The sequence below is a fragment of the Cibotium barometz genome, chromosome 28 (genome assembly GCF_041138505.1).
Source record: "Cibotium barometz isolate CiBa-2024 chromosome 28, ASM4113850v1, whole genome shotgun sequence".
Taxonomy (NCBI): domain Eukaryota; kingdom Viridiplantae; phylum Streptophyta; class Polypodiopsida; order Cyatheales; family Cibotiaceae; genus Cibotium; species Cibotium barometz.
The window spans coordinates 30,647,167-30,661,093 of NC_141073.1; the positions used below are offsets into that span (position 1 = coordinate 30,647,167).

General features: G+C 39.3%; 1 protein-coding gene across 1 annotated transcript; it reads left to right on the plus strand.

Moving 5' to 3' along the window:
* Window positions 1–8,542: 8,542 nt before the first annotated feature.
* On the plus strand, window positions 8,543–10,712 carry LOC147622739 (zinc transporter 11-like). Its single transcript, XM_086822363.1, has 4 exons — window positions 8,543–9,190; window positions 9,554–9,612; window positions 9,862–10,006; window positions 10,127–10,712. The coding sequence occupies exons 1-4, from the start codon at window positions 8,698–8,700 to the stop codon at window positions 10,519–10,521; spliced, it is 1,092 nt and encodes a 363-aa protein (XP_086678489.1). The 5' UTR covers window positions 8,543–8,697; the 3' UTR covers window positions 10,522–10,712.
* The last annotated feature ends 3,215 nt before the right edge of the window (window positions 10,713–13,927 follow it).

The window sequence follows — 13,927 nt, forward strand, 5'->3', positions numbered from 1 at the left end:
GTCGAATTCCCAAGGAAGAGAGTGGGAAACAAGCAGTTTTGCCAAAGGTCAAAGAAGTAATCTGACTCATGACCCAATGAGGTCGCTTCAGGTATTCAACATTGTGGAGAAAGATGGATCTTCCCTACCCAGAGTGCAATGGGACATGAAGATTTCCTGGCATCCAAGAGTTCAAGTGCTATGATTAGTATATGTTGGAAAGTCTAAAGAAAGCTACATGAAGCTGAAGCACGAGAAGATACTTTAAGGAGGGAACGTCTTGTTTTCAAGGCATAAGAAGATGCTCATGGGGGGGAGCTAAATTGTCAAAGGCAAAGTCAGTTTGAATGAGAGAGAAAACTACAAGAAGGTTAGGAAAGATTACTAGAAGGGAAGAAGCTCCTTAATCAAGGGAATGCCTGTCGGTGTCTGGTGGTCAAGACCCGACACTTATGTGGTTTTGGACCACCCAGTTGGCTCCTAAAGAACGGTGACTAATGCAACTGGGCCCAATAGCCTGTCATGATTTCGAAGAGGAGTTCATGTCCAGACATAAATGCACTTGACACAGAATAAAAGACATAACTATGCAAAGCAGAATAGAGACAACTCACTGACATTCTTTAGTATTAGCTTGAACTCTCAACAGTACAATACAATACATTGCCAATAGCTCAGCTCATGAACTCTTCACTCAACTATCGCCTCCATTAATAGAGACAACTCACTGACATTCTTTAGTATTAGCTTGAACTCTCAACAGTACAATACAATACATTGCCAATAGCTCAGCTCATGAACTCTTCACTCAACTATCGCCTCCATTCCTTATCCTCTAATGCACACATGCAAGAATAATCCCCCTTTGTTGCTTGCATCCATTTGGGTACTATCCGTTTGTAAGAAAATGTTACAAGATTGCTACAAAGCAAGAAAACTCAAATCATAAAAGTTTGTTTCACAATGAGACAGTATGAACGGTGGCCCAGGCAACAACCAAACAGGCTGGTTGGCCAGCCAACACCTGGCGATCACGGTGGACGTTGTGCCAACAGTGAAGCCCATAGTTGTTATTGCTCTGAATTATTTTTTCGTGGATCTAGATTGCCTTTGACTCCAGACCATGTCGTCTAGACCACTATGGCCTATTCCATCCGCTTCTTTTGGTTCAGCCCCCTCTATTGCAATTCCCCCTGATACAAACTTTATTGGGCGGGTCATCTCATAGGCCCTTTTCATGGTACTTACCCAAGCGTGTCCCAACCATGCCCTTTCATTTGCCCACCTCAATTACACGTCGATGGGATGCGTCTTCAAGTACTTTTCTTTAGCCCTTTTTATTGTATCTACGGCCATGCCGACCGCAAAGCATGGGGCTCTATCTATTCTAGAGTGATAATATCTTCTTCAAAGATGGTCTATTATGGATCTCTTGGCCCTCTTCTCCCACCTTGACTCCATTTCCACCCATAGGAATCAGGATGGTATTCCTGAATGATTCTGATTTTGGCACCCCCTTTTCTCTATCTACCAGGTGACTCCATTGTTGGTGAGGGGCAGTAGCAGTGTTGCTCTTTGAATGAGCCATTTCCTCCTCACTCGAATCCATGAGTCATAAGAGCCCACTTCTTCCTCGCACGGCTCTAGATCTAGGGGAGGGGCTTTGGCCTTGTCCAGTTGCACTTCTTGGGAGTTGCTTTGACCTGACCTACCACCTTAGGCACTTCCAACTGGGTCATGAATTTTGCAATGTCATCCTAGTTGGAATGCCTTATGGCACCTACTTGTTATGCCATCTGAACCAGATTCTACATGCATGTGAGGGCGGTCTCCTTCCACGCACTTAGGCTTTTTTTACCCATTTCTTCCTATGTTGCAGCTTTCGTTGCATATCCTCCCTTTCCCTATTTTATCTTTTGGCCCACCTTTGGAAGTCTTGAAGCATCTTTTCCTTGGACTACACTTCCTCCGCATGGGCCTTCTTCATGGCCTCCATTTGATTTTCTTTTTTCTTGATGTCAGCATTAGCTGTCTCATCAAAGCGACGTTCTCTAGTCACCCTTGTGTGTGGTGGGTGTAGCTACTTCCATTTCCTTTTTCAGAGCCTTGATGGTCTTTCCATCTTGTTTTTGTTGCTCCTTAAATTCTTCGATGAGCGCCTCCAGCTCTTCTATCTAGACTCTAAGAGAAGCCTCATCATTAGCTTTCTCTTCTAGTTTCTTTGTGGCTGTCCATGCATGCTCCTTTAATTCATTTGCGAGGATGAGATCCATTGTTGATCCAGTCCATAAAAAAATCTCTTTCACCTTCCCTTCTGGTTGTTTGGCTGGCTTTTTCCCTTCTCCTTTCATGACAATGAACCTCTTTTTCCAGGTTTCTATTTCCTGCCTCTCAGTTGCTCATTTTCCTTATACAGCTCCTCTTTTTTGCTAGCGCCTCCTCCACTGCTACCAGTTTCTTTGCTCACTCCACTGGTGGCTAATGCTTCTAAGGCCTTTATTGGTTATGGGCCTGATGTCAGTGCCAAATCTGGATTTTCGGACCCTCCATTTGGATTTCCATCTCTTAAATGTGGGGAGCTAGCTGTTTGCAAGATGGTGTGGGTGCTTGCATTACTACTGTTAGCTTTTCCAAATAAGCTCCCCACACCTCCTTAAGGTCATCCACTGCATGACCCTCCCACTACTCCATTCTTTTTGCGTCAGCTTGTAAACTTCTAGGAATTCCTTGCTTTTGCCTTCACCAGCTCCAATTTATCTTTGTCAACCCTATCCTTGACGTCTCTTATGATCCTAATGTGCTCCTCTCGTGGATCAGGTTGACTTGTCCCTCCATCTTGGCTTGCTGTTCTATGGCCTTATCCATCTCCTCTTGCATTTGCATAGTTTCATGATTCTTCCTGTCCATCTTCTCCTTCATTTCTTTATTGGCATACTAGACCTGCTTGATCTGCCTCTGCATTTTGTCTAGTTGGCCTATTTCCACCCTTCTCCTGTGCAGGGGTTCCTACTAGCTCATCACCTTCTGGTGGCAGAGCATCATCCTTCTCTTTGATGATGGATTGTAGCTTCATCATCACCTTCAGCCCATCGTTCATGCATCTTTGAAGGTAATGTAGGGCTCCTTGCACCCATTCTGACTCAATGGTGAAAAACTTGCTTGTGCTTTTAATGTTTGTGCATACATGGGTGCGGAAAGTCTTGGCTATGGAGGCTACGTCTCTAGCTGTAGGTTGGTTGTGGAGGTAGCCTCGTGCTACTCTAGCCTCTAGGATATAATACTAACTTGCCTAGGTCGGCCAAAGTCCTCCTTCAGCAGCAGTCAGCCACTCTATCGCCCTGTTGTCCCCCTCCTTGGAAGTCCTCCCCTTTTTGCTGCCGGCCTTTTTCTCTCCAAATTTAAATACTCTCTTTTTCCCCTATCCTGAAGTGGCTTTGGTCCTGAGACTTTCCAAAGGGCTTTGAAATTTTCATCTTTTCTGGTGCATTATCCTTCTTATCCTTCTTAGGTCCTAGTTGTGGGCCCTCCCTTTAAAAAAAGCATCCAGGTATGGCCCAATCTTTGTTTTTGTATTGGGCCTAGTGATCTTTCTAATCTTTTCTTTTAGGTTGTGATACAAAACTTCTGCCCATGCCACTCTCGTGCCAACTTCAATGGCCTTCACCATCCCAAAAGTTTTCCCGGACATATAATACGGTTTGTGGGTGAGATTTATCATCTCCACCACAAAGTGCATCTACTTTTGTCAATCTTCATTTATTGTGCCCATTATTTTGTATTCCTTAGCTTTTCCCTCCAGTGGGCCGAATTCCTTGATCAAGTCGTCATCATCTGCCAGCTTGATCTCCACTTCTCCCTCAGCCTGGCAAGTTGAACACCTCAGGCACATATAGAGGATTGAATTCCCTCTTCTCTCCTAAGGGTATTTCTCACATGTATTATATTGCAAGGGAGTGTTTATGTATTTGCTTCTAATAAAAAATGACTTATATATAAATGAATAGTTTTTATAAAACTGGTTTGGCCTTTATTCCTAGGCCAAAATTTAAAATGGTTTGGCCTTTATTACTAGGCCATCCAAACTTAAAAATGGTCTGACTTTTATTACTAAACTTAAGTAAGTATATACACGAAGTCCTTAGAATTTCCCTATTTGACATTAAGCACAAGGTAAGGCTTCTTTATATGTCCCAATGATGTCTTCGAAAAGATAAGTGCACATTAAAGTGGGTAAGATGGTAAAGTGCCTTATAGTAGGTCGGGTGGGTGAAAACCATGTGTGGAATTGTCTTACAAAAGATAAGTGCTTGCTCGAGCATGTAATATGGCAAAGCATCTTACAATAGGTCGGGTAGGTGAAACCATGTTAACCTATAAAGTGGTTCACACACACACACACATAAAGTGGTTCACACACACACACGCGTGCATGCGTATATATACATGTATATGTATACATACATACACACGTGCTTGCTCAAGCATGTAATTTGGAAAAGCGTCTTACAATAGGTTGGGTAGGTGAAACCATGTTAACCTACAGAGTGGTTCACACACATACACACACACACACACACACACATACGCATATATATATGTAAATGTATATACATGTGTACACACACATGCACACGCACATGCGCACACACACACACACACACACACACACACAAAGAGACAAAAACACAAACACAAACACATATAAAGAGATTCCTTTAGTATTCAACTCTTTGTATGCTTACAAAACCTTGTTATTTAAAGGTGGATAAGAATTATTCCCTTTGAGAGGTGCTTACAAAACCTTGTTATTTAATGGTGGATAAGAATTATTCCCTTTGAGAGGTGCTTCTTGATTGTATGAAAATAATGAATTAAAGGTGATTTATCAAATTTCACAATAGATATAGGACCTTTTTAACAATAAAAAGTAATTTTGGATAGATTGCATATACACTATTAGTATAAGATAAACAAGACAATTTGTATCTTGAACAAGATTCCTTCATCATTAAGGCATGTGAAAATGAATAATTTAAAAATATGTGAATGTGAGACAAATGTGAGATCAATGTACTATAACTAAGATTAGGATTTCTCTTTGACAAACACCCTTTTCCTTTAAATCTAACGGGAGTTAACAATGTGTTTTTGTAATCTATGTTTATTTTTAGATGGATTCTTAGGATTTGTATTTAATTGACTAGGATGAAAACAAATGAGAGCTTGAAATCATTGACTAGTTAATCATAACGTGCATATTTGAAAATTAAGGATGATGTGATGGTAAAACGAGAAAGAGTATTGCATTTATTTGATTAGGATGAAAACATAAGGACCTTGAAATTATAACTACTTAATCATAGGAATCATAAATAGGTTTTTATATTTGAAAATTGAAGATGAAGTGATGGTAAAAAGGAAAAGAGTATTACTATAAAGCATGTAAAAAGGGAAGGTAATGGGTACTTACTACTAGATTTATAAAAAGTAAATAAGCACACGTGAAGTTTTCATGGAGAGGTGTTTGAACTACTATGAGATAAAGCATTTGTTCAATGCTCCACCCCTCATGTTATTATTGCGCAAATGATGGATGTGCTCTATTTTTGTAAGGCCCCCTATATGAGGAGTAGACATTGTGGTAAGCACCCAATCACCCGACAATTCCCAGTTTAGACACTGGGGAATCTGTGGCCAAATATGGTTGGATGATAGAAGATGACTTGTATAGACTTGGCACTCTACCAAGGGAGGATGCATGCTTGTGCAACACAAGCTATGTGACCGTATTAGCATTGGACAACAAACCAAGAACACAGTATTCTTGAGTTGCGAGAGGCCCTCTAGATGGATGTGGGAGTTGCATAAATCCCCTACATGATATTGTTATAGCTGAATGATGTGATTAGTTGGCCATTTTTAACCAAGTTATGGGTTGCTAACATGGCCAACCTATGTCCCTGCCCACCCTGGGAACTATATATAGACTAGTTTGGTAGCCTTTGTTCATCATCAAGTTCATTGTGTTCAAGCACTCTTGTAAGAAAGACATCCTCCGTCCAAAGTCTCTTTGGATTGCTATCAAAGCTCCTTATCTAGAGCACATGAATGGGCATACAATTATCAATTTGTAATCAAAGTTTGCAAGCAATATAATTATTTACTCTCCACTTCTTTTTGCAACTCATTGGTTTGTACTATGAAGATCCTACTTCCACTATTGTGTTTTCTTGCAATTGCTTGAATTGGGGCATAATGGGAAGCTTTACAAATGGCTTACTTGACTAAACAAATAGGCATACTGAGAATATGACTTATTTATTCATGTGGGGCTTAATATGTGTAACTTGGCGCTTTTTGACTTTTTCATGCTTGTCACATTTGTCAAGATTACACGAGTTATCCATTCATAAAAAAGAGAACATTTAAAAGACTATTTTTGAGAAAGTCCATGTTGTCCCCCTTTATGCGATTTTGAGTACTTTTTGATTTTGAACTTCATGGGTGGTGATTGCATCACAAAACTTTGCTAGTTCTACTAAAATGTTTATGGAAACACTTATAAACCAAACAAAAAAGTTGAATTTTTATAAAAGGCTTCAAAATTTGTGATTTTTGATAGGATAGTATTACTTGAGAAAAACTCTGCAAATTACACTTGAAGTTTCAAATTTTTTATTTTTGGAAGATTAGTTATTTTAGAGTTAGTATGCGTCACTTCAATGTATAAGGATCAGGGTTTTTCTCTATTTGGGAAACTTTTTTTTTTTGTTGGGGGGGAGGGCGGATTGTGTCATTTATAATGGATATTTGAAGCTATGCTTCAACTCACTACCTCTTCCTCAAGGGCAATGTTAAAACTGAGCTCCAATTTCTTTAAGTTATCAAAACTATTCTTCATAGGACAAAAAGGTGGCCTACTAAGAAAGTACTCATAATTATCTCGGATAACTTAATATAGCATCCTCTATCTCATCGGCAAAATAGTATAGGATATGGACCCACACCATATTGGAGTCTCATTTCCTTCATAAACACATCCTTTCAATATTCAAGCTCATTACAACTTCTATTGGCTCTCGCTAGTGGCTACGTAATGAGTGGGTTAACTTTAGGAAAGGTTGGTAATATGAGAAACATGATAACATGTTCAACAAGGATAGGCTCAACAAAATGTGCATACAAAGCACAAAGAACATGTTGAGAAATACACATGTAGATGAGGACTATGTGCTCTCATTCAAATCTGAAAATAACAGGCATGCACCAATGCAAAAATGTGCATGCGGAAGATGTATGTAAGTGGTATAAGCCAAGATCAGGGTTCAAGTATTCATGAGTGGTGACACATGTGGACAAAGTATGGAAACACCGTGTTCACGGAGGACCCATCAAGTTAGGGCCATACTTACAACCAATGCTGATTTGTGACCCTCGACTTGCACATTTTTTGCCACATCACCTTTGAACTCGAGTAAAGAGAGTGCAATATCACCCGTGGTATGCACCTACCAAAAATCATCCATGGATCCAAGACTTCTTAAATAACAGGTGGATATCTTGTATAATATGCACCAAGTTGGCTCAATTGTCTTCACAAGAAAGGGTGTGACTCGATGTGGAAATTAGTTGATGTACAAGTGTCCCATACTATCATGTAGATAAATGCTCCACATTGACAAGGGCAATCTTTGAAGGTAACGTCTTGATTATAGTATATAGTGGATGGATCATGGGGAGCAAGCATCACACGATGTGCCATCTCAATTCTAGAGCATGACGTAGAGCATGTTCTCATGTTACAAATAAAATTGGTCACATGTCGTATTCTACATGAGAAGAGAGAAATAAATAACATAAAATAAGCAAGTAAAGAAGGTGCAATATGCCAATAGATTTTGTGGACCATCGATGGTATTTTGAGAACAATTGGTGGAGGGCTATGAAGAAAAAACAATACCACACAAGCTTAATTTTTAATAGTTGTCATGCCACCGTTAAATACATGCAAAATTTACAAGTGCTTACTATGGTGATTACTGTCATTTCAAAGGTTAGGTTTGTTCGTAAAAAAACAACCATGATACTGTGTGCCTTTTTGAACATCGCAACTACTTAGAGTGGCAACTAGTAGCATTGAAGTCATTTTGGTACTGGTAAGATGTATGCATTGTGTCCCCCACGGGCTGTTATGGGCGAGCAAGGAGGCGGGTGGAGCTTTGGGTGACAATGTATACATCATGCAAGGATGGTTTTTGACGGGCTGGGCCACTTTCAAAATGACGGGTTTTGTAGAAATAGTGTCCATTTTTGACGGGTTAGACACGTTTCAAAATGACGGGTTTAGTAGAAATAGTGCCTCAAAATGATGGGTTTAGTAGAAATAGTGCCCATTTTTGACGGGTTTAGTAGAAATAGTGCCCATTTTTTCACAGTGTGCCCATTTTTCACACTTTTTCTTATTTCTTGACGAAGACTAATTTTTTTTTTTTGGGCTATTTTTTAGGGGCACTGTGCACTCCCATGTACTGCTTTTGATTGAGTCGTGTGTGTACTACACAAGACAAGCGGCAGTACGTCTGGCTTCTCTTCCCCGGCGGGACCTGCGTTGCGCTCGATCATAACGCTGTCTCCGGCGCCCCCTCCTCGTTTAAACCCACCTGCAGCCCCTCTTCGTGGCACCAGAACAATCGTCTCGGCCTCGATTCCTTCGTCGCCATGCCTCCCCAACAGCAGCACAAACAGAAAAGATTACCCTTCGCCCTTTTCTTCTCTTTGCTGCTCATTTGCAATGCTCTACCTCTGGCATTAGCACATGGAGGCGCAAGCGATGATGCAGCAGCCTCTGCTTCAGATCATCCTAACCTAAGGGCCAAAAGCTTGATTTTGGTGAAGATATACTGCCTAATCATAGTGTTTTTTGCTACGTTTTTAGGCGGGGTATCCCCTTACTTCTGCAGATGGAACCACAGTTTTTTGGTCCTGGGCACCCAATTTGCAGGTGGGGTGTTTTTGGGCACTGCTATGATGCACTTCCTCAGTGATTCCAACAGCACTTTTGAGGCCAGAACAGACAAAGCGTACCCTTTTGCCTTCATGTTGGCATGTGCTGGCTACCTTCTCACCATGTTCGGAGACTGTATTATACAGTGGATCTTTGTCAAAGAAACCCCCACAGGCAGAGTGGATGTTGAGATGGCCTCTTCTAAAGGTACGACAAACAGAATTGCTTTTTTCCTAGACATTTTCTAGGATCATTAATTAGTGTATGAAAAAAAGCCACCACCAAAGGCATGGGGAAATTGCTGCTTTTTACCCTTTTTTTCCCCTCTGGTTATGAGAATTATTCTCTCCTTTTCTTGGGTGGCTTGATCATTATCATTATAGCCTTTTTTTTTTGGTTGTGTGTGTGTGTGTGTGTGTGTGTGTTGGGGGGGAGGGGGGGGGGGGACTGCTAGACATCATCATGGGTAGCACTTGTTTTTTACAGGCTTTATCAGCAGTATTTTTGGCACTCATTTGCTTTTATTTATTTTAGTTTTATTTGTGAACCTGCTTTTCAATACATTTTCAGGGCCTCCGACTTCCCACAATGCAGTTCGAAATGCGGACAACGACGACGCTGCATGCAAGGTATGGACAATTGTATGCTCATGCCTAGCTAGGGTAGGGGCTACACCACCATCTGAAATGGTAGAGCTTAAAATACAGTTTTATTGGTTTAGACCATGGTTTGATGTTCTGCTATGTGCACTGAGGGAGGCTATCATCTATGCCATGGACTTCTTGCAAATCTTGTCATTTGGTGACACATGAGGAAATCCAAGTGAATGATGTTTAAGGATTATATAAAGTTTGCTAACTTTTTAGCCCTTCATACAGTGTGATGATGCGGTCATCGATCCTGAGGCCAAGAATTTTGTGGCGGCAACTCTAGTGAAGTCGACATCATTTACTGATACCATACTCCTTATCTTGGCCCTCTGCTTCCACTCCGTTTTTGAGGGGATCGCTATTGGTGTGGCGGGTATGTGTACAGCAACCTAAGGATGATCATCATTGTGGCTCTCGTTTCTATCTCGAGTCTTACCTCCCTAGAAATCTAATGGAGATTTGTTCCAAACTGAGAGTGTTTCAATTATTGCAGAGACTGCTGCCGATGCATGGAAAGCATTGTGGACCATCTCACTTCACAAAATTTTTGCGGCCATAGCCATGGGCATTGCATTACTTCGAATGCTACCTGACCGCCCGCTTCTCCAATGTGCAGTTTACTCCTTTGCTTTTGGTATTTCTAGCCCTGTTGGTGTTGCCATTGGCATTATCATTGACGCCACAACAGAGGGTGCTGTTGCAGACTGGATGTATGCCATTGCCATGGGCCTGGCTTGTGGGGTCTTTGTATATGTGGCCATCAACCATTTGCTTGCCAAAGGGTACATCCCACAATGTAAAGTCCGTGTGGACACTCCTTTCTACAAATTCCTTGCTGTCACGCTTGGGATTGGAGTCATAGCAGTGGTCATGATTTGGGATACCTAGGTTTAGGAGTTGCCTTGCTACTGCTATATGTACAATATTTACTCCTTGCTACAAAGGACTAAAAATAAGGGATGCATCAATTCCCATCCTCGTTATTTAGCATATCATTCAAGGCTTGGTTGCATGTCTTGAGAGGCAATACCCACTTGGCTTTTATATATATTGAGCTTTGGCTTCACGGCTTTATTTGTGATATCTCTACACTACTATTCTCACTATTCTTGCCCTTGCCACAACATTCACCCGCCTATCGCTGTGGCCATCTCATTTTACAACATATAAGAAGGGAGAGTAAAAGAGTTAAAGGACAAGCTTTATTCCCGTCAAATTTTAGTGTAAAGAGGGAAGAGTGTTGTAAGGCCACTGATATGATGAAAATGTATCACTCTCTCTCTCTCTATCATTGTTTAAAAATAGAACACCCCATCAGTATATGTAGGGTGCATCTATTTGAGAATGTAATAAGTGAGTACATCTCACCACACATTTCCACCAATGGAAAAAAAAGTAAAAGCAATAACTATTTCTAGTTTTCTTAACAAAATTTATGCGTATATGCACACACACATACATATATACATGTATCCACCCACAAGACACAGATATACACACTTGTATGTACGTGTGTGCATACACTCGTATGCACTCATGCACACTCATACATATACATGCAAACACATGTAAGCATACACATACAGTCATACACTTGCATACGTACATGCATACACACATGATTACATATGCACACAAAGTATACACACTTGCATATGCACATGCATACACATGATTGCATATGCACACAAAGCCCCACACACACATAGAATTGACAAACACCTAGTCATCCACATGCACGTGCGTGTAGACACATCCACATATGTAGATGACACATTCACATACACGCATGGTTACGCACATAGACGTATATGCACACACATCCTCTCTACAGTATTATTTTCACTATTCTTGTCCTTGTCACATTATTCATTCAGTGTCACTATGTGGCTGTCTTATTTTACCACGTGTAAGAATGAAAACATATCTCTCTTTCTCTCTATTATCAATATTGTTTAAAAGTAGAATATCCTATCATTATGTGCAAGGTACATCTATTTGAGAATACAATAAGTGATACATGGTTGTAATAATGTGTCCTTATAATATTTACATGTTTCTCTTTTCTTCAGTAACTTAGTAACGCTCACCTAATAATTCATGAAGACATGGGGAATGATAGTGGGCTTGGGCTCACGTGAAGGTTATATCGTGATTGAATGTTTGAAAGTTCAAACAACGGTTATTCAATTTGAAAGATACTTTAAAAAAGTGAGTGTCGAAAAATTCAAAAAGGTTTAACTAAGGGCCCTTCAAAGAGAAATTCAAAGAGAATCCAATGATCACTTAGTCCTACTAAGTTTTAAAAAAAGTTTGAGATGACTTAAAACAACCAAAATAATTCATCATGTGGATATAAATAAAAATATTGGTCAAAAGAGGAAAAGAGAAGTAATGCTAGTTTAAAACAAGATAAGAAGTTTTTAAGAAAGGCTTCTCTTATTTTGAAAGAGAGGTTTTTTTTAAAAAAAGTAGGGGTTGATTAAGGTTGAGCCCAAAAAAGACATGGATAGGGTCTACATCTAGAAAAGACATGGGTAGGGTCTACATCTAGAAAAGACATGGATACGGTCTACATTTAGAAATTTTATAAGGATGGGTCCACTCAAGAGAGGCTTTATTGGTGCACACAAAAAAAGAATAAGAAATATCATGAACAACAAACCCCGTCAATCGAGATTTTTTTCAAACTTCTTGAAAAAGATGAATAAGAAATATCATGAACAACCAACCCCCTTGATTGAGATTTTTTTAAACTTCTTGATCTTGAACAAGGAAACATGAAAATGTCTATAAAGCCTCTTTTCTCCATAGAAGGCCAAAAACTAAAATAATACAACATGTCATTTTAAAAAATGGTTATTAAAAATTTGTGAAAGCCTACCACTTGAGATATAGTCAAGGACAAGTTAAAGCCTCCAAACACTATATCTTGAGGCATAGATAACATCGATTCTTCATTGACCCTATACCTCCCCTACCATTTAAGATGTTTCTTCTCCATACCTCTACATGAATTACATGAAACTATTGAAGAAAGAAGTGAAGGCATCCCTAAAATTTGCCCATTCATTTTCATCATAATGAGCAATCTTTCATGACCTTGCAGGATGTGATCACTTGAGTGGTCTACTAGATAATTGGAGTTTCCTTTATTGTAGTAGTTTTCTTTTCTACTACTTAGATATAACAATTACTACAAACTCTCATCTTTGCTTGTACCAAACACATGAACACTTTTGTTGGTTTAATTTTCCAAGTTTTGTTCTACTTTAGGATGTCTTCACACAAAAGGTGGACAAACTAGTTAAAAACTTTATTCATTTTTACTATCCTAAAATAGTAAACAAGCATAAAAAAGAGACCACGTTTTAGCATTCCATAGTCTTAATTAACCATAGGACTTCAAAATAAAACCAAACAAACACTTAGTCCTATTAACTCAAAAAGAAAGTTTAAGACAACATGACTCAAAACAACTAAAATAGTACATCATGTTGGATATCAACAAAAATATTGGTCAAAAGATGAAAAAGTGGAAGTAACACTAGTGAAATACAAGATAAGAAGCTCTAATGAAAGGATTGCATTATTTTGAAAGTTACGGGGGAGAGAGAGAGAGAGAGAGTTATGAAAATTTTGTGTGCAATAAGTGAAAGCTTTTTATAAAAAAAATGAGCCATTTAATTAATTAAATACTAATCACATTGCTTAAGGTTTCATTATGACATTAATGGGGGTGGTGGAGTATTGTAGAGTGCCCAAGGAAGCTAGAGGTAGAATTTTTCTCATTCCTCTCTTTTCTTTTAATGTAAATAATTAAGGGAAGATGAGATTAATGTCTAATCATTATATGAATAGACATTATATGAATAGATTTGTGTGAAGTTATGCCTAATTAACAGTACACAGTGATGTTAGGCTACTTGTGGGTGGGAAGTCTCCTTGTGGAGGTTCTTCCCTCTCATGATTTCATGATTAAATTATTACTTTAATAATTTTGTTAGTTTATTCTCTTAAGTATATTAGCATGGAAAATTTAGAGATTAATTTAGTCTCCCATCCTTGGAGAAAATAGAGTATTTGATTCCCTGTGTTGTTAGATCTCGAGGTTGGTATCATTAGCTAGAATCAAGCTTTGATCTTCTTCTATATTAATTAGAAAAGAGGTGTCTTTAATTAATAAAGAAAGGGTATTCTATGAGGTAAATTGAATCTTGTATCAAGCATAGCACATGCTATGGTTTCCCATGAATTGTATTATGAGGGAAGTAGGGAACGGAGAGAGTAGAAT